This window comes from Vitis vinifera, chromosome 4 (genome assembly GCF_030704535.1).
Source record: "Vitis vinifera cultivar Pinot Noir 40024 chromosome 4, ASM3070453v1".
NCBI classification, from domain to species: domain Eukaryota; kingdom Viridiplantae; phylum Streptophyta; class Magnoliopsida; order Vitales; family Vitaceae; genus Vitis; species Vitis vinifera.
In genome coordinates, this window is record NC_081808.1 from 780,627 (window position 1) to 804,436 (window position 23,810).

General features: G+C 32.6%; 2 protein-coding genes and 1 pseudogene across 3 annotated transcripts; 2 read left to right on the forward strand and 1 right to left on the reverse strand.

The window, feature by feature from the left end:
- The first annotated feature begins 1,372 nt into the window (after positions 1 to 1,372).
- On the forward strand, positions 1,373 to 3,461 carry LOC100242268 (transcription factor MYBS3). Its single transcript, XM_002277640.5, has 3 exons — positions 1,373 to 1,956; positions 2,306 to 2,502; positions 2,704 to 3,461. The coding sequence occupies exons 1-3, from the start codon at positions 1,644 to 1,646 to the stop codon at positions 2,827 to 2,829; spliced, it is 636 nt and encodes a 211-aa protein (XP_002277676.1). The 5' UTR covers positions 1,373 to 1,643; the 3' UTR covers positions 2,830 to 3,461.
- A 5,341-nt stretch (positions 3,462 to 8,802) lies between these two features.
- Positions 8,803 to 14,998, reverse strand: LOC100264550 (histone deacetylase 2). 2 transcript variants are annotated; one of them, XM_002277706.5, is made up of 13 exons: positions 14,628 to 14,998; positions 14,477 to 14,532; positions 13,458 to 13,575; positions 13,197 to 13,259; positions 12,770 to 12,838; positions 12,529 to 12,695; positions 12,333 to 12,397; positions 12,214 to 12,260; positions 11,963 to 12,007; positions 11,804 to 11,854; positions 10,527 to 10,613; positions 9,851 to 9,938; positions 8,803 to 9,157 (listed from the first exon to the last, which is right to left on the reverse strand). In XM_002277706.5, exons 1-13 carry the CDS (start codon positions 14,748 to 14,750, stop codon positions 9,057 to 9,059), a joined length of 1,080 nt encoding a protein of 359 aa, XP_002277742.1. In that variant the 5' UTR covers positions 14,751 to 14,998; the 3' UTR covers positions 8,803 to 9,056. The 2 variants fall into 2 exon arrangements, with proteins under 2 accessions (XP_002277742.1, XP_059592120.1); XM_059736137.1 differs by lacking the exon at positions 8,803 to 9,157 and having other exon boundaries at positions 9,846 to 9,933; positions 14,628 to 14,984.
- Positions 14,999 to 19,066: 4,068 nt separating this feature from the next.
- LOC100261200 (receptor-like protein kinase 5) lies at positions 19,067 to 22,705 on the forward strand (annotated as a pseudogene).
- The last annotated feature ends 1,105 nt before the right edge of the window (positions 22,706 to 23,810 follow it).

Here is a 23,810-nt window from a genome sequence, read left to right on the forward strand (position 1 = left end):
ACTCAGAATATGGTTTTTCTAATACATTACACAAGACCCTTGTTCAGTCCATGTCATTGGCCCAGGGAATTGAATGGTTTGGTTTTATATTATATGTGGTAAGGTGGCCTTTCCATATAAGAGTAGATCACTTGGTCCTTCATGTAGTTTCCTTAAGAAATTGGACAAGAAACCAATGAATGCTAAGGGCCTGTTGAGTTCTTAAAAATAGTCAATAATTTTCTAGTTTGAAAAACATGTTTGCCTAACTATAGACATAAAACAAGTATTTTCAAAATAATTTTAAAAACAAATTGTTTTTTTAGTAACAATAAAATGCATGCATTATATATAACTACATGCAGAGAATAAGTCAAGAAAATTATTTATCATATTTGATTTTTTAAATAAAATTTTATTTCTAAAATAATTAAGAATTAATTTCAATAATCGTTGTCAAACAAATCCTAAATTTTCTAATTTATGAGTGTGTTCTTATAGTTTAGACCTTACAAACAATGGTTTACTTCTAGCTAAATTTCCAACTAAAAAAATGGTGTTGCCTCATCAACATCATCTTTCCATTCCCAATCTTCCCCTACTCTAAGACATTTCAGCTACCCACTTGGTGGATTTTGCCTTGTCTTAACCACCATTCCTCTCTCATTTTTCTTTGTATGCACTCCCCATAAACTAAACGTGCCCATATGTTTAGGGCATCACTCCAAGACATTGAGTTATATATTTCAGATATGGGGGCACCCTTGTAACTTGTAAGTGAAGCATACATCCCCATTATTAAACCCTTTTTCTACATCAGATACAGTAATCAAAGGAATTTCAACTTTTAAATGGAAATGACAAGCTAATTATCAAAACCAGAAGCCAAAAAATCACTTACTTTAAGGGTCATTGAGGCCTTAGAGAAGGCCATGAGCACTGGTTGGATAATAAGGTCATGTACAAAAATTTAATAAAAGTTAAGAGTAAATTTGAAAATATTTTCACTTAAAAGTGTTTTTAGTAAATACATTTTTTTCTAGAATTATATTTCGAAGAATCATTTATTTAAATGTTTCTCTAAAAAATATTAAAATTCTTAGAGTTTATTTGACAATGCTTTTAAAAGCTACTTTTAGGCTAAATATTATTTTTGAAGTAAAATAACGTGTTTTGGGAATATTTAGAAAATATTTTTTAAAAATTGTAAAATTATTTATTGGTGATTTTCCCAAAAAATACTTCTAAGAAAAACTAAAAGTATTTCGAAAAGAAATAGGCACAAACTTCCCAAGCCAAATGCCTCAATACATAGTTGTGTAGAATGCAGTAATGTTACTGCATATGCATGAATAGGAAACAAATTATAGGAGGTCCCCACATTCTCCATTTTGTACCCAGAAAAATATTCCATCCATATGATAAGATAAGTTTCTTCTTTTTTCATTAAAGAGATGGAAAAGAAAAACAATCCTTAATATTCACACAGGGCCCTTGACTTAACTTTTTGACACAAACACTTGGGTGGAAAATATCCTCATCAATCATTATATATAACAACACCAAATGTATTGCTCATTAGAGCCTTCTGAGATTCATCTCTGAGTCTGTTTTCTTTTGTGGGTGTTGGTGGTTGGCCTGTGAAGTAAGAGATTTGTCCGAGAATGGGTAGGAAATGCTCACACTGTGGGAACATTGGTCATAATTCAAGGACTTGCACCACTCTCAGAGGGAGTAGTGGTGTTAGTAGTAGTAGTCTTACTGGTGGGGTGAAGCTCTTTGGGGTGCAGCTTGAGATGCCTTCTACAACTCCTCTTCCAATGAAGAAAAGCTTTAGCTTGGATTGCTTGCCATCTTCATCATCCACACCCTCCTCGTCAACATCTTCTCGAGTTTCGGCCGACGAAAATTCTGATAAATTCTCCCGTGGTTACCTCTCTGATGGCCTAATTGCCAGAACCCAAGAGAGAAAGAAAGGTTAGTTCTTATATCCATTTTGTTGTGGTTGTTCTGCTAAAAGGGTTTTGGTAAAGGAAAATTTTCCTACTTGTAAATACTCCAGTATTCTTTCTTCTTCATTGATCTTTAAGGTACTTTCAACAACCTATTTTCTACCATTTCTTCTCTTCCCAAAAAGGGGGAAATCTCTATGATTTGGCCAGTTACATGTATGGTAGTTTGGCCTATTATATAGGCTCTTTTTCTGCAAATTCCAGTTCCATCACTAGGTTACTGTTTTCTTTCGAACTTTCACTGTATTTTTCTTCTTCAATCATACTTTGCTTCAGATGGGGAACCAAATTTTCCTTTTCTGCCAAATGGTCAGGTGTTCCATGGACTGAGGAGGAGCACAGGACTTTCCTCCTGGGGCTTGAAAAGCTTGGAAGGGGTGATTGGAGGGGCATCTCCAGGAACTTTGTGACTACTAGAACTCCAACCCAAGTAGCCAGTCATGCCCAGAAGTATTTTCTTAGACAGAGCAGCCTCAACAAGAAGAAGCGCAGACCCAGCCTCTTTGATTTGGTAAGAGCTTGTTTGGCAGTGATTTTAGGAAGCGTTTTCTTCGTTCTAGCACTTGAAAACAAAAATTTTTAAGTACTAGAAAGGTTAAAAGCACTCCTTAAAAACTCTCACTTTCCCTGGATCCAATTTACTGTTTGATTGTCATTCTTCAATACAAAACCCTTAACCATCTTTTCCTTCTCCATCATCCTACTCTGGCAGGTGGAAAGCAGCAAATTCTCATTTCATCTGGTCAATCCCAGCATTCCTCAACCCAATCAGCCCTCCATTCCATGTGGGTTTTCACTGAAGACCACAAATTCTACTCTGTTAGATCTCAATTTCTGATCAAGATTCCAAGTGGGGGCAACAGGAAAAACTGGCCATTGCCCTTCAGGCTAATATCTTCGAATTCAATAAAAGCCTCTCTGTGTTCAAGGAGCAGCAGCCCCCTGGAAAAAATGCAAACATCAGTTGAAAATCAGTCTTGGAACCTCATCCTCACACTGATAAGAATGATGTTATCTTGGGAATCTACACACGTTTATGCAGCAAAAAAAACAAGCTTATTATCCACAGTAGATTAACCGTTTTTGTTTTGTTAATGAAAGTAGTCATTGGATTGATTTGTTCATCAGCCTAAACATAACTAATCAAGCTTTTTTCACAAGCTATGGAGATTGACCAAGACTAGTTCTCTGCCCTCTCATTGATTATTAGATCCACGGCTCTGTTAGGAGCCCTGCTGTTGGGACACAAACCACTGCTGAATTTCATCAATCAAAAGCACATGGGCCTGGTTTAATTGTTGGTTCTGATGTTTTCATTGTATCAGTAATGATTCTTGATCATGCAGCATTCAGTTTTAGAGGACTGTCCTCTCTGGCTACAGCTTGAATCTGATTTGAATTCATGAATTCTCACAGCTTTTTGTATTTTCCAAAATCCTCCAATAAAGTTCACCATTTTTCCTAGTCTTCCATTATAACCCCTTTGTAATTAACTCAAGCAATGAAATTTAAGGGTTCTTTTTTAAAAAAAAAAAAGAAAAAAAGAAAAATAAAATTACTTCCAATTGTGGGGAAAGCGAGAAATAAAGAAAAGAAAAGAGTGCCAACTTTAATATGTAGACAATGAGGAAGCCATACGGGAGGTGGGCATCCATCACTTTTTGAGTATCAAGTGGAGTAAGTATTCAACTTTGAGGCAATTTAATACGGCTTATACCATGTAACTCCTCTATAAGATTGGTCAGCTTATGGAGGAGTCTTGGGCTAAATATGCTCATGAAACTATGAACATCCATCATTTAACCACAACCTCAAACGTCATACTCTTAAGTTGTCACATGTTCGACACTAAAGATTGATATCTGTCAAATACAACCACGTCAATCCCCTAGAAGTACGTGGAATGGTTTATTCTAAATACTTCGTAATAAACTCAAAAATGATCCTTTCAACCACAAAATAGTCAATAATCTCATCAGACACACAATCGACCAACTACATTGATTTATTCAACAAATATATAGTCTTCACCGACAGATTCGGATAATCTTTGAAATTTCATCGTGATAGGGATAGATAATTACAATCGTTGGTCTTTAATGAAGAATTCTGAATAAGGAAAATATTTTTAAAAATAGTTCTCAAAAACCAGTTTTTAAGAGTAGTCTTAAAAACAATTCTCAAAATTTTGTTTGAGAACTCAAATATAAAATACAAACTTTTTCGTAGTTACAATACAAAAGTTTTTAAACCATTCTTAGAACATTTCATAAAAAAATTTGAGAACTTAGTAAAGTCCGTCAAAAGTTTGACAATCTGCTGTAAAAATTGAATGAAGACGATGTTGGGTGGAGCATAAACATGGAAATGAAGATTTAAATTGAAGGAACTGATCAAAAGTAGTTGTTGATGATTAAGAGAAGTCAAGCCTAACCAGATTTTCAGAAATCTAAGCCATCTCCATGGTACTGTTTATTTTCTCTGATCTCTGAAATAGAATTGAAGTGATTTGTCGTCTTCGATGGGTGCTTTGAAGAAATAGTGACGTGTGAACTACCTAGCATGGCTTCTTTACTCCCTGTAACAATCAATATGGTCTCTCTCAACGATAAATTCTATCCTGAAACCCTCCACGTGACCATTTTCACACCCACAGAACAATTATTAGAAAGACTTACTCTTTTTTAAAGGACAATTTTACTATTCAATATATAAATTTGAGATTGTAAATGATGTGGTCCTCATACATGATGATTAGTACAAGTAATCAATAGTATATTTCTCGGACCCGAAAAAATTATTGTTCATTTTTTGAACAATCAAATGACTGTTTAAAAATTTGCTTAATTTTTTTTTCAAAAAAATTGAGATTTTTTAAAGAACCTTATAAAAAAAATAATTTTCAATATCTCTTAAATAAAAACCATATCCTAAGTTATTATATTGTTTTATATATAGAACATATAATTAAAAACTTTGTTACCATAATATTATGAATAATTATTTTCTACGAGCACTCATCAATTGAATAATATATAAATATTCAATTGATTAACACACAACTATTAAATGAAATAACTCACAATTATTCATTGAGTAATATAGCATGTGAAAAAATTAAATAAAAATAAATTAAATTATGTTATAATATATCGTAATGATAGTGTATTTATATTGTAAGTATAATGTATTTATATCATACATATTTCATTACAAAAATAATAATTCTAAAAATATTTATTCATACCCTATTGGTATTAATATACCGTATCAATATATTTATTAAAAAAAATTAGGAGTTTCGTGAATTCAAATTAGTATTTCATTTAGTTTCAAAACTTATTTATGATATAAGTATGTTGTGAAATATGGTATGATCATACAAAATTATCATTTTTATAAAAAAAATTCAAAATTTTCCTAATTAGATTTTATTGTAATGTAAGTATATTTTTATTGTAATTATAACATATATTTTTTGTACCTGTATTTTATAATAAAAGTAATAATATTGAAGATCACTTTTTATACCCTATTAATATTCAACATATCAAATGTATTAACATCATCCACTCAATGCATTGAGAAAAAAAAAATTATATATGAAAATTAAGAATAAAAATACTATGCAAAGGAAAAAAAATAAAAAATGATTGAACATTCTCCATTTTTTTTCTTATTCTTTTTAGATAATCTTAATGAAAAATTAAACATTTTATCTCCCTTGAATTTAATACAAAAACATAATTTAACAATTTAAAATTAATATATATATATATGAAAAAATCATCATTTTTATTATATAATTATAAAACTTATTTTTTTCTTAATAAAACAAAAAAATTAAATAAAAAACATATAAAAAAGAAGAAGCAAAAAAATGATATTTTGAAAATATTTTTTAGAAGTATTTTTGTTTTAAATAGTAAATTTAAATAACAAATTATACTATCATTATATATAATAATTGTAAGGGTTAAAACCCAAAATTTTGATTTAAAATTTGAATGTCAATAATTACAATAAATGTGGGGCCCACACACCATAAATGTCTTGAAAAATCAATTGAACTGCTTTAAATGTTTTTGAATTTTAAAAGTTTCTGTTGAATGATAGTTTTAATATTTAAGTCTATTAAAGTCCTCCCTAAAAATTGTTAGAAAAGACCACCTAATTATTCCAATCCAACCAACCCTATTAGATAATTCTTCCTTTTTTATTTCCCATAATAACAAAATAGAAAAAAAAAAAAAAAAAAGATTTTACAACAATGCAAAAAAAAAAGAAAAAAAAAGATCGGTTTGGTTTGGTTTGGTTTTTAAAAGCATAGTATTTTATGTATGGGTGCTTTTCTAGTATATCATTATAATAATAAAAATATAAAAACTAATAATAATTTGAATTGTATTGTACATTAACTAGGAATAATTATTTTCATAATTAAGTTTTCAAACAAAATTTTGTTTCTAAAAAATGGTTTTTAAAATTTATTTTTGAGAATTATTCCATGAAAACAGTTTTTCATTCTAAAGAGCCTAAAATAGTTTTCTAACTTAGAAAATAAGTTCAATAAACTTTTTAGAGGATTTTTTTTTTAATTTGTTTTAACAAAAAGTTATTTTTTAAAAGAAATATAAGATGTTATTGTAAAGCATTTTGAGTAACGATTTAGAAAAGATTAGGTCGGAAGGCATAGTCAAAAGGAAACATATGAATATTCTTATATTATCCCTTATTGGTCTAGAAGGATTGAGGAGACTAGGTTAACCAAAAGATAATTACTTCAAAATAGTATATAAATGTATGATATGGATGAATAATTGAAAAAACTATTTTTCACTATGCAACGAAGTTTTGTTTTTTAAAAACAAGTAATATCCATTTTTTAAAATTACTTTCAAAAAATGTTCTAGAAAACCTTTGACAAAAGGTAGCTAAATTACTTCAACATTTTCAATGCAACTCATATGATGTTTTTCATGTCCAAGTCCCGCATGGGCGCCGAATCTATTCAACCAATGACTCAGTCGTGTGTGAAAATTCAACTCATTAACTCTAAAATCATAATATTCCTTGGCAAGTTTCTATTTTCAGCGTTTTGAGCTTGACCCTACTTGCCAATTTGCAGGCTTTTAATACCTTTCTTGACATATAATGAATGCCTAATCTTATTTTTTGTGTAAACTAATTGACCAAGCTGCACATAAGTAAGTATCATCATGGTCTTTGAAGGTTTTTCTTTCAGGCTCTGAATCTCGACTCTCCATTCCAAACCACATCCATTCATTTGACATTTCATTAATACGTGATTAACCTAATTCAAAAAAATGATTACTTATTCTACTATAAAGTAGCATTTTTTCTATTTTTTCAAATTTATTTCTTTATACTTATCCTAGATCAATGAATAAATCCTTCCTTGATGATTGTTTTTTAAAATAATTTTTTGTTTTATAAGACAAAAAAAGAAAAAAGAAAAAATACATTTGATAATCGAAAAAAATAAAAATATTTATTTGTTAAAAAAAAAAAGAAGAAGATATTTTTAAGCAACAGAATGTTTTTAGATAACATATTTTAATTAATTTTAATTATTTTCACTTATTTTCTAAATATCATTTAAAAAAAATAATTATTCAAATATGAATATTAATGTATAAAAATTATTTTTAAAACATATTTAAAAACATAAAAAATAAACTAAAAACATTTCAAGTTTCCAAAATAGAAATATTTTAAAAATCACTTCTCAAGCTAGGCTTAAGATTTTATTATCCACTTCAACAATCCATTTTTTGTTTTTATACCAAAAAGTGTTTCTTGATCCCAAATTATTATGGATCCAAAAGGGTCTATTGCTTTGTAGTCAAGTTCAAATTTTTCTATCTCCGTCTCTTCTTTTTGTGAGCCATCATTGAACAGTCAAGATTTTATCATACACTGTCACGGGTCAAATTATGAGTCGGTATGGTACAATTGCAAGTGAATCCAAAATATTCCTTCAGAGAAGGAAGAAGATAAATCATTTTCAAGTTTGGCATCACCCATGAATAAGGACATCAAGGACTACAGGAATGGACATTAAGCAAGATGCTTTCTCCACAATGAATGAATTTCTTTTTTCCTTCCTATTTTCTATCACAACCAAACAACAATAGTGCTTTTTTCTCATTCAAATGTTAGGACAGATTCATCACATTTTAAAACAATCCCCAACCTATAAAGAATCCATCAAGCATGAATCTAACAATTATCAAAATAATCAATAGAGTCAAGTAAGAGAATGATTGGTATTCCACACATGGGATGGGGTTCTAACAAGCCAAACAGATCCGCCTTGTGAAGAGATGGACAAGCTGAATATATTTCACAAGGACATCACCAGTGGCCATGTCTTTCTACACACATATATGGAACTTCGATTTCTTCTGTTTACCTTCATTTTCTTGGCAACCAAACAATGTTGCATGCAAATTACGAGTGATATTCTTGACTTCCCCTCTGAGTTTACATAGTTTAGATGATGATCACAAACAGTGAGGCAACATCGGTTTCCAGTACAGTGATTTTGCTGTAAATATTTAGGGTTTTGTTGTAATCCTTGAGAGATGGAGACAGGGGATCACTTCATTTAAGTTTCAAGGTATAAATTCAGAACAGAAGCTTGATATGAGACTCAGAGAGGATTGTAAAACATACAATATGAATTCTCACTCCTCACCAGAACGCATAAACACAAGTGGTAAGAATCAATATCACAATGTTGCTAACCTGATTTAATGTCACAGACCCATGAACCATTACCTCATAATTACATGCCAAACACAACTGCTCTGAATATACATTCTCCTCAATATTTCTTATAGGGTTTGTCATACAAATAGTTACAGTATTACATATGATGATGATCGACTAATACACGCTCGTTTTGAACATATGTACAGAAAACCAAGAAACTGTGCCCCAACCTTGCAATAATTGGTAAGTAAACATTTTCATGAAAGCTATTGTAAAGAAGTAACATGGAACTTTGTAGAATAACTACTACATATAATAGTATTACTTTTAACCCCGGGAATGAGAACTCCCAGTGTCTATCAAGCATTTCCTCGACAGGTTTACTATTGAATCTGCTATTACTTTGGCACTGGATTTCATATAACCACCTGAATCATGGAACAGTTGAATCATGGAACAGTCAGGTTAGATTATGGGCGTGCAAGTACTCAAATCAGGTGGAAAAGACAGCCTGATGAACCATTTTTCCTAATGGTTTGCACAGGATTGCTATGTGAATCATAGCATGAGTAACCTGAGAATGATTCTATTCCCATACTGGTATTAGAAAGCTGTTTAACAAACAGGACATAACAATATAAAGCTCCTCTTCCTGCTGCACAAGGGACATATAGGTTCCTCCATTGGAGGATTAGCCCTAAGAAAAATCAAAGCAAGAGGCTAATAATTTGGTGAAAATACTTTCAACCATTGTAGGTGTCATGTTGGAATAGATGCAGAGTGCTCTAGAATGCAAGTGTTATGCCTCTGCAAGGTGACTTCAAACTTCTAATCTATCTAAAGAGGAAAGACATTTTCCTAGACCAAAAAATTTAGGATTATTTGTAATTTTCTTTTCAGTTCATGCTTGCCACCTACGTGGGAGAAGTGGAAAGTTAAAAGAATCATGAACTTTGGGACCCCGGGGGTGGTTTAGAGGTGGTGAGGATCTTTGTACTCAAAAGGCCTCAGATACAAAACCCAGCATGAGAACCAGATGGGTCCTCATTGAATGTTAGTTATCCCCTGGTTCATTTTTGCAAAACAGAGAACTAATATGATAAGTTTGGAGTTCACTGAACCTGATGTGAGCATGATGAGAGGAATTTTCTTCTCACGAGCAAATCTGAAAACCTTCTCATCTCTACTAGTTACCCCTTCAGGACTGATCTGCACAAGAAAGGATGAACCTTTTAAATACTCGTTAAAGCAATGCTATCTTGAACAGAACATCAAGCTAAGAACAAAGAAACAAAAAGGTGCAAAGAGCCTATTTTTACTTGCACGAAGAGCGCACATAGCCATGCCAAGAAAAAAGCTTGATGGTAGGAAAAGTGAGGCTATATTTGGTTCAAGGAAGGTACTAAGAAACATTGTTTCCTTATGTTTGGATACCATGAAAAACGAAAATGAAAAAAAAAAAAAAGTAAGAAGGAAAAGAGGGATAATGCTAAAAGATTTTTCTCCTCATTTTTCTACGAAAAGTGAGGAAAGCTTTGAGGAAGTGCATTCCTCAATTATTTAAGTTTCTTTCCCTCAAGCAAACCAACAAAAAGGGAAATAAAATTGGAAATAAAGTTCAGACACAAAAACAAAAATGAAAAAAAAAAAAGGAAACAACTTGATATGCAGTCATCACATCTCAACTTAGACATTAGGATTATGAATAGAGGAGAGAGGAAATAATATATCCTGGCAAATGAAATTAAGAGAGGAAAGGCTTCCTAGTTGGCTAAACAGATCCAAGGCCAAAATTACCTTCAACCTTCCCAGTGGATCTCCATCTAGGATATCAGTGCCAGCATTATACACCACCAACTCAGGATCAAACATGCGTCCAGCAACCTAATTTCAAATTAAAAAATTCTGAATGTTACATGACAATACTTTCAATAGTTATTTATTATAACTTATAGATAAACTCTACATGCCCAGACACCAAACTTCATGAGACATTTTCAGTCTCATAAGAATAGGTTGACAAAGATAATTGTGACTGCAAAATGAAGATATAATTTATCACAAACGAGCAATCACAAAAAAAAGGCAAATTTCCTTTACCTTCTACAATGATAAGTTTGTTCAGTCCTTAAGATTCATGCCTCTGCATATGTCATTCTTTTCTCAAAACTTTGGAAATTTTGAGTGAGAGGATCTCTTTCTAGAACTTTTCTATACTGAGTTCCACAGTTAGATGCCTTTAGATCATTTTTCTATATTAAGATGTACTCCAAGATGAATATGTTCAAGCTTCTCAACTATCCAAACTCACTTGTGGCTATTTTGATGCTCCATCACAAGAGAATCACGAGTCTTATGAACTTTTGAGCAAGAAGAGGAGGAGGAGGATTGCCTAATATAGACAAGTCCGGCAACTATAGTCCAACCCTACGTCATGATCCTACGTTCACATGTATAAGACACATTGTACAAATGCTAAAAACAGCTTATACAAGAATATAGCTGTTCTTGAGTTATTCCCAAAAGTATAAAATATGCTCATGATGTGGCCTAACATTAAGCTACAGACAACGTAAAAGAACATTAACCGCAAACCTACTTGTAAAAGAAAATTTCCAGAATGTCATTAACAAGAAGTGACAGATAATGTGGACAATGAACTTGTATAAAGATGATGTTTTAATCATTGGAGATACAAAGTAGAATATTTATTCCTGTCATACCACTCTTAGGTAGAATGAGAAACAGTGGCCTAAGGTGTTCCATGAATAAAGATAAAATGTATTCCATCCAGGCATAATGTGCATCGCTATCTAAGATGGTGAAAAAATTGACAGCAAACTTAAAATCCCAGAGGCTTACAAAATGTGAAGGGATAAATGATTGGAAAAAAGACAGCAGCTCAAAACATGTAAGTATTGATGATTGGCCAATAAGCCCTCATGAAGGCACATTCAAATTTTTTACTTTCCAATTGACTTGAATAGATGCAGCAGGATCTGGGGAACTTGAGAAAGGTAAAGACAAAAGCAGAAATGGTCATAAACAACAGCAATATGGTAATAAATACATACCTTGAGTGCTTCATCTAATTTTGTCAGGTACTCATTAGTTGTGGTCCCACTCTGTTGATGCCAAAGAAAAGGAATAAGTAGCAAACAAAGAAAAAATGAAGAAAAAAACAGTTGCGAATCTTATGATATAATTTTACCAGCCAAATATTCTTGGCTTACCACTACTTCAACCTTCTGATCAATATATCTCCTTGCCTCAAAATCCTGAAGAAGGAAACAAAACAATGCAGGAGTAAGATTATATGATCATGACACTTCTCTTGCATTAACAATAAAAACTAGTGGGAATCACATCTCATAATACCAAAGCACAAGATATGACCAAAAAAACGTGACTATTTACTCAAAGGAATAAGAAGAAAATTTTGCACCCAGAGAATGCAATGCAATTTCCATAAAAGGCGACTTACAGATGGATATATCCCAGGGTTGTACATATCCAGAATATAAACTCGTCCTGTTAGCACAGAAAATATAAGTGAAATTTCTAAAAAAGCAACACACCATGAGGAGAGATAAGAAATCATACTGTCATTGGAAAAATCCAATTCATGGCCATTTCCTTGATGTGCATCAAGATCAATTATCATCACCCTGTACAATTTTGCAGATAATGAGAATGAGATCCCATGCTTGAAGGTAACAATTTAAAATTGACATTCTGACAGAATAAACAATAAATGCAAGGGCTGCATCTATTACATATGAGCTTCAACAGTCCATACCTAGAAATATTCAACCGGATAAAGGCATAGTGTATGCAAAGAGAAATATCTGCATAAGCACAGAATCCACCACCTTTTCCTGCAGAACAGTGATGGAACCCTCCACCGACATTGATGGCCCATCCTCGCTCTTTTGCAAGCTTTGCAGCCAAAATGGTTCCCCCAACCTTTAGAACACATTTAAATTATTTTAGACCCTATATGGAAAGAAAACACAATCCAAGACAAATAATGATCTCACCTGCTTGCGAAATGGATAAAGAACTTTCTGCTGCACAAGACAATTGGGCAGTAATGCAACAGGGGGGACCTATATATCATAGCAATTCAAATTAGACAGGAATGTTAATGAAGCTGAAACTTTCTGGCATATTACAAGCACATATTTGATTGGGGGTATATGGATGTCCCATGGAACCAACAGCCATGATATTGACCTTAAAAGTAACATCAGCTAAATTTTTAAATTATGTAACTTTTTATTTTATCACCCTTAAAAACAAAAGCATCTCAAATAATGGACATTCAACAATCAATAAGGTCCATATGTACAGTTGCAAAGCAGCTCACTTAGAAAAAACAGATGATATCAGACACAAGCTAGATAAAATCTCCATAAAGTAATTATCAATCAAATATTTAGACACCAGGAAAAATACTTCAAGTACCTCAATTATAACAGCAACATTGAGACTGGTTTTCAGACTATTCAAGTATGATTCTGAATGTACCTGTATCAAGATTATTAAAAGATATTAGTTAAGTTTATGGATGCTAGTCCTCATGCAAGCAAAAAGCATTTTGTCTCGATGTCATGGAATCTCTCACGTTAATCCATTCCATGTTGGTTCTTAACATGATGGGGAAGGACAATGGACACATAAAAGAAGAGAATAAGAGTGGAGTCTTGGAGGAATTTGAATGCCTACCACTAGGAGATCATCCTTTGAAGCTTCCAGAGGCTCAACAATATGGTTTTTCTCCAAAGCACCATCCAAGATAAGGAACCGGCATATGCGACCCCACTTAGAAGAATCAAATGGGTGCCTACATCAATTGCATTTATAACTCGTAAATATTAAAATTACAATTTCAAATTCAAGGTGCAACCTAGGACCAAATCTCAACAGAGATTCCAGTTTTCAATTGGTGGCCAACAGAGCTCATCAAAATTCATTCATTTCCCATCATTACCCAAAGATAAAATATACCACTCAGCTTCTTCATAAGACAAACAGTAAAAAAAATACTATCCATCCATCTTATTGGATGTCTATAGCTATGGCCACGAAGATGGAAAAGAGGGTTTGTTACAGAATGGTACATGTTCAAGTATCACTTGGTTCAAAGAATGTCTGCTTTTCCAAATTCCTGGGAGCTTAAAAATTGATCTCTCTCTGTGATGGTCAAAGCCCATTCAATGAATAGCCATCACACCCTCATTGACAAAAGGCTACAGAACCAAACTAAGGAAATTTCTGAGGAAGTTAGCAACATTTCCAAACCTGGTGGCTGTAAGTTATGAAGGGTATTTACCAGGGTGTTTCATGGCCAGCTTGATTTTGGAGGAAAGTGGTCCCTCAATACCATTATAGTTAGACAAATGGTATCAGAATAATCACCCCTGATTATCTTCCGGGGAGTAGACCTTGGTGCCTCTTAATTTTCACTCCTTGAGCTCACGTGGTGTCAATTTTTCCAAATGCATCCACAGGATTAGTAATTAGACTCGGTACAGCAGTTAATTGACGTGTTCTATGAGGTTCCAGCTAGGCTTCAATAATTATGGAAATCAAACCACCCCCCCCCCCCCCCTTCTTTTTTCTTAATTTTTGACTCATTCTCGTATTCATCCAAACCTCAGGTACTAAAAAAATAGAGTGAAAACATCAACTGCTCGAAAACATAGAAGCAATAGACGCAGCAATGGAGTTTCACATGTTCTTACAGTTTTTCCATGCCAAGAAACGCAATGTCGTACGACGACGAGTAAATAATTGGAACCTAAAAAACCAAAATCTAGTTAAAATATTATTCAAATTCAAGCAGAAATGAATTGAATTACAGGCAAGAAAACGAATTTGAACAAGGGAGGGTACCTTAGTGAGAGGCACATCGAAGTAGAGCTTGCTTGAGAGGATACGGCCTCGCCGGAGAGTCTCCGCGTCGCTTGCAGAAGTTGAGGAAGAAACGGAAGCGGGATTTACAGGCGCGGTGGACATCCTTACACAGAATTGAAGGATTGGAGAATATGTGGCGACAAAGAGATTGGGATGTTTTAATTGCGGAATATATGAACAAAGAAGACGAACAATCCTTACAGAAAATTTGTTTTCTTTTTATTCCTTTTGGCTTTCTCGCGACGCGCCCAGAATATTAGGGTTTTGGAATTTCAGAGATTCTGTGGCAGTCTGCCAGGCAGTTCCCCTGCTTCGAGCCACGTCATCAAGATTCTTTTTCGGTTTTTCCCTAGATAAAGCGAAATATAAAATAAAAGATAAAAATATCTGCCAATTTTAAGTTTTTTTTTCTTTTTAAGAAACCTTAATGAAAATGATATTGTGCATCTGATTTTTTCTCGTAAGTTCTCAGTTGAACGGTTATATTCGTTTTTCTTATTTATGAATATTTTATTTTATTTTTGAACGGTTGTACTTGTTATTTATTTTAATTTTTTAAAAGATAAAATAAAATAAAAAATAAATTTTGTGTGACTCCTTATTTAAACAAAAATTGAGTTTAAATTCAGAACTCGGGTTACCTGTAGAGAAGTTATAGTGATAAGTCGTCACCTCTCTAAATTTGTATATCACCGGCCTCTACTAAATGAATAGAAAGAACGGTAATAATTAATTAAAGAATGGATACCGAAAAAAATCACCTCTCTAAGTTTGTATATCATCGGTCTCAACTAAATGAATAAAGAGAATTATAACATCAAATTATAAGAATAGATAAAATAAATAATAGGAAAGACATGAATTAATTTATTAAATTAATTTTAAAAATATTTTATTATTAAAAAAATAAATTTAGGTTAATTATTTCAATTTATTTATTTTAAAAAATGTTTAAATTTGTTTTTAATAAATGATTTGATTTGATTCAATTTTTAAGGAAGTCATTTATGCTTATTATTGTTAAAAAAAAATTATTAATTGCAATTTTATTAAAAAAGAGAAAAAAAGATTTGATTTTATTTATAAGAAAATGATTTGAAGATAATGAATTTTTATAATTTTATGTATGAAAGTATTTCAAATTGAATTTTTTTTAAAGTGATTTTTACAAATTATTTAGAAAAAAATATTAGTGGAAATGAATTTTAAATAATAAATTTTTTTTTCTACAAAACATATTTCAATCCCTTTTTATTTACCAAAAAATGTTTTGAAATATATATATAAGAAATATTTTTTATTAATATATAAACTGGATCGAATGTTAAGTGTTAGGATAAAATCATAATATTCCAACAAACACCAGAATTTTTCCATTATTTCTTTGTGCAAAATTATATAGGGAATAACAACTAACATCAATAAATAAATAAATTCATGCAATAGAGAAATAAATTAGACAACATAATTTTTATGTGAAAAACCCCCAAATTCAAAGAGAAAAATCACGGGACTTGTTCCATTTCAAACTTTCACTATCAATAATAATGGGTTACACTTGTCTTTTCTAGAATAATCTCTAAAGGTTGTCAAATACATCGAGTGCACGTATAGCCTTGAATTATACAATCTCTCCTAACAAAAAAAAAACAAAGAAAATTGGAGAAAGTATGCCATAAAAACATTTTTACTGTTTACGGATAGTAACACTAGTTTTCGAGCTCAAAATCTGATCTTCATCATTTAGATTGTAGCTGCTCAAACTTCAAACCTCTCCTTCAACTTTCAACTTGATCGGATCACAAATGAAGTAAGATCAATTTGTTGATAAAATCCGAGTAGATACGTTTTTCCTCTCTCTCCTCTAATTGACTTGGTCCCCAAGCACATGGGGCTCACTCCCTTGCATACGACGGAGCCCATCATGAGGGAGGGTCAACAATACCAATGGGCGGTGGGCGTGGGCCTCGAGCTGCCATTCAGTACGCCACTTTCCATTAGCGTATTCCTTTCATATCTTTTCTCTCATTTTCACTTCACTTTTTAAGTACGCGCTCCTTCACCTGTGGTGTGCGACGTTGCACTGTAGGAAAATCTATTTCAACTAGCCATAGGAAGGACAAATTCTGGCACGGACCATCAAAAGTGTAGAGTAAAATTTAGATGATTTGACGATGACACAAATATATGTTATTAAAATAGCCAAATAGGGCACTCTAAAAGGAAAGATTTTTAGAAGACATATGATAACTTAATTAATATAATCATTTAATAATTTAATAATTTAATTTAAATCATTTAATAGATTAAATATATTTAATACCATAATATAAAATTAAAAATAACACCTACATATTAAATTAAAATAATAAACTTATTTTGAATCTTAAATCACTTATGTCTTATTACTCACATATGTGGTAACAAGTATTACTAGACTTATTTTCTTTAAGGTAAATATTTTGTAATTATTTTATATATTTAGGATACAACGAATAAATTTATTACTAAAAGGTAAATATTACTTAAAATAAATAAAATTAATATGTAAATTTGATAATTTCAAAATATTAATTCAATTTGACCACACAAACTTGATATTAAAATAAAAATCTAATAAAAATATTTGAGATTAAAAATAAACTAATTATTTTAATTTAATACTTAAAGTTATTTTTCAATTTTAAGTTATAATATTAAATTATTTTACCAAACATATCTAATTTATTTAATAACTTAAATTAAGTTATTAAGTCACTTAAAGTCATTAAATTGATTTATCAAGCACTATTATAATATGCATAAAATATAACATACAATATTAATATATGCTACTATAAGTTATTATACCATATTTATTCATTGTTTTATTTTATTGTTGTTTTATTATGTTTTTATTTTAAAATAATATAAAAATTATTTAAATATATTTTTATAATTAATTCTAAAGATAATTTTCTATTTTTAAGTTGATTGAAAACCATTGTCAAAAGAAAATTTTAAAAACATCAAATTAGTATTTTTATTTTTAACCTTTTCCAAACTCAATTTTTCAAAAAAAAAAAAAAATATCTAAACATGTTTCACACAAAGCAAGGATTTTTTTTTTTTCATTTTTTTTAAAAATTATATTCATTTTTTTATCTAAATAAATAAATAAATGAGAAGCTTTCATCACTAGTTGGGTTATTAAAGTAATTAAGCCATTTGACAGACACCATGTATGACCCATAGGAGAAAAAAATATGATAATAAAGGAAAGGAAATGAGATTTTGTTAAAATTCATTTTCAGAATTTTAAAATTTGAAATAATAAAAAATTTTAATATCTCACTTTTTTAAAATAGTTTTTAAAAATTATAATATTTTTTAAACTTAATTTGCAAGAATTCTTATATTTGATATAAAAGTTATTATAATTTTTTATTCTTAAAAAATAGAAACCATAAAGTAAACATTTAAAGTGTCAAACTTTTCAAATTACAAAGAGAAAAAAATTCTAAAATGATGGGAAATAAATCAAAATGGTAATGGGCTAATATAAATAAATAATAGAAAAATTATTATTTAATATTTATTTTCATATACCATTAGATGTTTTTTCATAAAATAAAAAAACTAAAAAAGGGTAAAAAGGTAAAAGTTGATTATGCTTGTTACTACAGTATCCAAAGAAACTTATTAAATTTCCAGGAATATAATTCTGATTTATAAAATTTCTTTAGTAAAACTATTAGAAAAATAATTGTAAAAATTTGAAAATAAGACTCATATTATGAAAATATTAGAAAATGTTATAATTTAATCACAAAGATAATGAGGAGTATGAATAAGTTTAGGAAAAGAGATTTTATAAAAAAAATTATTTTGAAGTATCTTACATAGATTCAATAAATCAATATTTTAGCTTTTATTTATATTGATTTTTATTCAAATTTTAAACAATTTCATGCTAAAAAAACCATAATGCTAGCTAAATCTAATCTTGTAACCTAGTATTTTGTTCTTAGAAAATTTGAGTGAAATGGGGAAGAAGAAAAAAAGATTTAAAATTACTATATATATATATATTTTTTTTTTATTATTATTTTTTTTTATTTTATTTTGGCCGCTCCTCAAATTAAGCTTCATGCCTCAAAGATGAAAGGGACCACCAATCACGCATGATCTCACGATCAATGGTTAGATTAGTTGATCCGTGGGAGTATCACAAAACACCGAGTTCATTGGTCGTGGACTCGTGGCTCCTTCGTAATTAATCCCAACACACAGGTCAGTTTGTAAAATTCAGTAAAATAAACTCTGACAGCCCACCACATTTTGAAATTGAACCGTTGGTTTCCATCCATTTCCCGGCCATCTTCCTCGCTCCTCAGTGTCCTCACAGAGAATCCGGTGAAGAACTCAATGTCACAAAAATGCCGAAACCACCTTTTTTTTTTTTTTGCCAAAATTCCATTCCCCGCTCTGTTTCTCCTCCTAGTCCTGTCCTCTCTTTACCCTTTCTAGTAATTTCCCAAAATCTGGACGATGAACGATCCATCCTACTAGACGTTAAACAACAACTGGCAATCCCCGTCACTCCAATCGTGGAATTCCTTATCCTCGCCCTGTGATTGGCCGGAAATTACATGCATCGACAATACCGTCACTGCAATTTTACTCCGCAACAAGACCATCACCAAGAAAATTGGCGCCAGAATTTGTAACCTCAAGAATCTTATCGTACTTGACGTCTCCAACAATTACATTCAAGGCGAGTTTTCGGATATTCTCAATTGTTCTCAGCTCGAATATCTGCTCTTGTTGCAAAACTCCTTCGTGGGTCCAATTCCAGCTGATATTGATCGACTTTCACGTCTCCGGTACCTAGACCTCACCGCAAACAACTTCTCTGGAGATATTCCCATAACAATTGGGAGGCTACGGGATCTGTTCTACTTGTTTCTGGTTCAAAATGAGTTCAACGGCACCTGGCCAACGGAGATTGGTAATTTGGCGAATCTTGAACATTTGGCCATGGCCTATAATGACAAATTCCTACCTTCAGTCATTCCAAAAGAGTTTGGCGCATTGAAGAGCTGAAGTATCTGTGGATGACGGAGGCGAATTTGATCGGCGAAATACCGGAGAGCTTCAACAATCTGTCGAGTCTGGAACACTTGGATCTCTTACTCAACAAATTGGAAGGTACGATTCCGGGAGGCATGCTTACGTTGAAGAATTTGACCTATTTGTATTTATTCAATAATAGATTGTCCGGCCGAGTTCCTTCATCGATAGAAGCTCTCAACTTGAAAGAAATTGATATTTCCAAGAACTATTAGACGGGCCGATACCAGCGGGTTTCGGGAAGCTACAAAATTTGACGGGTTTGAATCTTTTCTGGAATCAGTTGTCAGGAAAGATACCAGGAAATCTAAGCCTCGTTCCTACACTGAAAATCTTCAAAGTTTTTTGCAATCGATTGAGTGGGGTTTTGCCTCCAGCATTTGGCATTCATTCGGAGCTCAAACGCTTTGAGGTTTCCGAGAATAATCTAAGCGAGGAATTACCGCAACATTTATGTGCTAGGGGGCTTTGATTGGAGTGGTTGCTTCCAACAACAATCTCAGCGGGGAAGTGCTCAAGTCCCTCGGGAATTGCAGAAATTTGCTCACAATTCAGCTTTCCATCAATCGCTTTTTAGGTGAGATTCCTTCCGGCATCTGGACATCACCGGACATGATATCGGTGATGTTAGGCTGAAATTCATTCTCGGGGACACTTCCAAGTAAATTGGCAGGGAATTTGTCCAGAGTGGAGATCAGTAACAAGAAGTTTTCTGGTCCAATTCCTGCTGAAATATCTTCTTGGATGAACAAATCTGTGCTCAACGCCAGCAACAATATGTAGTCAGGAAAAATTCCAGCGGAATTGACCAGTCTTTGCAACATCTCTGTTCTGTTGCTTGATGGGAATCAATTTTCGGGTGAACTTCCATCCCAGATCATCTCATGGAAGTGGCTCAATAATTTGAATCTCTCAAGAAACAAACTTTCTGGCCTAATTCCCAAGGCATTAGGTTCTTTACCTAGCCTTAATTACCTCGACCTGTCAGAAAACCAATTCTCAGGTCAAATTCCTCCTGAAACTGGTCAATTGAAGCTTGTTGTCCTCAATCTTTCGTCCAACCAACTCTCTGGGATGGTCCCCATTGAGTTTCAAAATGGAGCATATGAAAGACAGTTTCTTGAACAATGCCAAGCTGTGTGTCAATGTTCCCACTCTGAACCTCCTTAAATGTGATGCCAAACCGGTCGACTCCGACAAATTGTCAACCAAATATCTCGTTATGATCCTAATTTTTGCTCTATCTGGTTTCGTAGCTGTTGTTTTCTTCACCCTGTTCATGGAACCGGAGACCCAATTGCTGCGGGAATATCTCCAGAGAAGTTGTTTGCGGTGAGGTCTAGGTACCGGAGACGTGAAAGTCGATCAATATCAGCTGGAATTGGAACCACGAAGGAGTTTTGCAACAAGAGGAGATATTCGAGCTTAAAACAATTGAGAATAACCGGGAACTCGCCTGGAATGTAATTGTTGGAGACGTCAAGTACGACAAGGTTCTTGAGGTCACAAATTCTGGCCCGAATTTTCTTGGTGATGGTATTGTTGCGGAGTGAAATTGCAGTGACGGTATTGTCGATGCATGTAATTTCCGGCCAATCACAGGGCGAGGATGAGGAATTCCACGATTGGAGTGAGGGGGGATTGCTAGTTGTTGTTTAACGTCTAGTAGGATTGGTCGTTCATCGTCCAGATTTTGGGAAATTACTTGAAAGGGTAAGGAGAGGACTAGGAGGAGAAACAGAGCGGGGAATGGAATTTTGGCTAATAAAAAGGGTGGTTTAGCCATTGTTGTGACGTTGAGTTCGTCACCGGCTTCTCTGTGAGGACACTGAGGAGGGAGGAAGATGGCCGGGAAAGAGATGGAAACCAACGGTTCAATTTCAAAATCTGGTGGGCTGTCAGAATTTATTTTACTGAATTTTGCAAACTGCCCTGTGTATTGGGATTAAATTCCGAATGAGCCACGACCAATGAAACTCGGTGTTTTGTGCTACTCACAGTCGAGACCATAGAACTTGGAAGCTTACTCAATTCCAAAAACTGGATTTCGATGAACACGACACATTGTCCAGTTTGACAGAAAATAATTTGATCGGACGTGGTGGGTCAGGGACAGTATACCGAATTACTAATAACCGTTCTGGTGAACTCCTAGCGGTTAAAAGGATTTGTAATAATTACAGGAGATTGGATCACAAGGTTCAGAAACAATTCATAGCAGAAGTCGAGATATTGGGCACCATACGCCACTCCAATATAGTGAAGTTGTTGTGCTGCATATCAAATGAAAGCTCAAGCCTTCTTGTTTGAGTACATGGAGAAGCAGAGTTTGGATAGATGGCTTCATGGGAAGAAGCAGAGGACATCGTCCATAACTTTGTCTTGAATTGGCCTACAAGGTTGCAGATTGCCATCGGAGCTGCAAAAGGCCTACGCCACATGCATGAATACTGTTCTGCCCTGATTATACATCGAGATGTAAAGGCCAGCAACATCTTGCTAGACGCAAATTCAACGCGAAAATTGAGGATTTTGGATTGGCCAAGATGTTGGTCAGGCAAGGGGAGCCCAACACCCAGTCAGAAGTTGCAGGCACTTACGGATATCTTGCCCCTGGTAAGGCCATCAAGGTCCTCCTTTCCACATATTTTCATTTCCATAATGTATGGATGATTTTTATAATACAATTCTTGTATACTTGGATGACAGAGTATGCTTACGCAACAAAGGTGAACGAGAAGAACGATGTATATGGCTTTGGAGTAGTCCTGCCTGAGCTGGTGACGGGGAGAGAACGCAACGGCGAGCACATGTGCCTTGTAGAATGGGCATGGGGTCAGTTCAGGAAGGTTTTGGAAATTCTTCAACGGTGCAGTCCTCAGCAGGGCCATCGAAGAAAGAAAAAGGACCATGAAGTTGCACCCCTGCTTCGAAATGGCACTTAACCCACCACTCACAAGCATAGCGACAAGGGATCAGACAACGGAGATGACGATATCTTGGTTTGAAATTTACAGTCTGTACCTTAATCTCATAAGAAAGCTTGTAAATTAAGCCAATGGCTGGCTTCCCTAGCAAAATCCATGGTACAAATGCGTTGTTTCTTCAATGGAGTCTCACGCAATTTTGTTTCTTCGATGGTTGAAGGCCACTGTGCTGTCTACCAAAGAATGTCTTGTTTACTGTAAAAAAATAATCAAAGAAAATTAAATATGCCTATTGAAATTATTTATTCTTTATGTAGATAGTAAATAAATGAATAAAATAAATTTAAAGAAATATATAAAATAATTTAATAATATTAAACATGTTTTTTATTTTTTTATTTTCTTTTTCTTGTATTTTCTTTTAAATTTTTAAGCACCAAACATTAAAATTACATTCTTAAAAAATACTAAAAAAGAAAAATATCAAATAAAATAATTCTTTTCATATATGGTTTACTATAAAATCACACACAAAAAAAAAATCAAATATAATTAATAACTAGTAAAAAAACTTATATATTTTAAAATTTATTTATTCTTTATTTTAAAAATAAAACATATAAAACTAATTTATTAGTATCAAATCTCTTTTTGGTTTATGTTTTTCTTTAGAAATTCTAGAATTGAAAGTCAATATCAATATTTGAGATGTATAATTGAATTGTTGGTTTCATAATTGAAGAGTAGAGAAGAAAGGATGTGATAAACAAGTGGTTTGAACTCAACGGACAATGACAAAATTTTACCCTTTTTTGTGGTGCAAAATTTGTAGCATTGTTGCCACCAATAATTGGGGGTAGCCAATTTTCTGCCCACCAACTATAATAGAAGAATAGATAACCGTGAATACAAATTCAAGCAAAATATATATATATAAAATAAATAAATAAAAGATGAAAGTGAATATTTTATTATAGTTGAATGAAAATTAAGGCTTTGTTGGAATAAAATTATTATTATTATTATTATTATTATTAAAGAATAAGGGTATCAAGATTTTATTATAGTTGAATGAAAATAAATGTTTTGTTTGGATAAAATTACTATTATTTTCTGTTTTTTT

Excerpts from the sequence above, each read along its gene's own strand:
- LOC100242268 (XM_002277640.5), top strand. The coding sequence starts at position 1,644 with ATGGGTAGGAAATGCTCACACTGTGGGAACATTGGTCATAATTCAAGG. Across the intron at positions 1,957-2,305 it reads AACCCAAGAGAGAAAGAAAG|GTGTTCCATGGACTGAGGAG; the intron begins GTTAGTTCTTAT and ends CCAAATGGTCAG. Across the intron at positions 2,503-2,703 it reads GACCCAGCCTCTTTGATTTG|GTGGAAAGCAGCAAATTCTC; the intron begins GTAAGAGCTTGT and ends CTACTCTGGCAG.
- LOC100264550 (XM_002277706.5), bottom strand. The coding sequence starts at position 14,750 with ATGTCCACCGCGCCTGTAAATCCCGCTTCCGTTTCTTCCTCAACTTCT. Across the intron at positions 12,696-12,769 it reads TTTATCCATTTCGCAAGCAG|GTTGGGGGAACCATTTTGGC; the intron begins GTGAGATCATTA and ends TGTGTTCTAAAG. Across the intron at positions 12,008-12,213 it reads ACCCTGGGATATATCCATCT|GATTTTGAGGCAAGGAGATA; the intron begins GTAAGTCGCCTT and ends TTCCTTCTTCAG.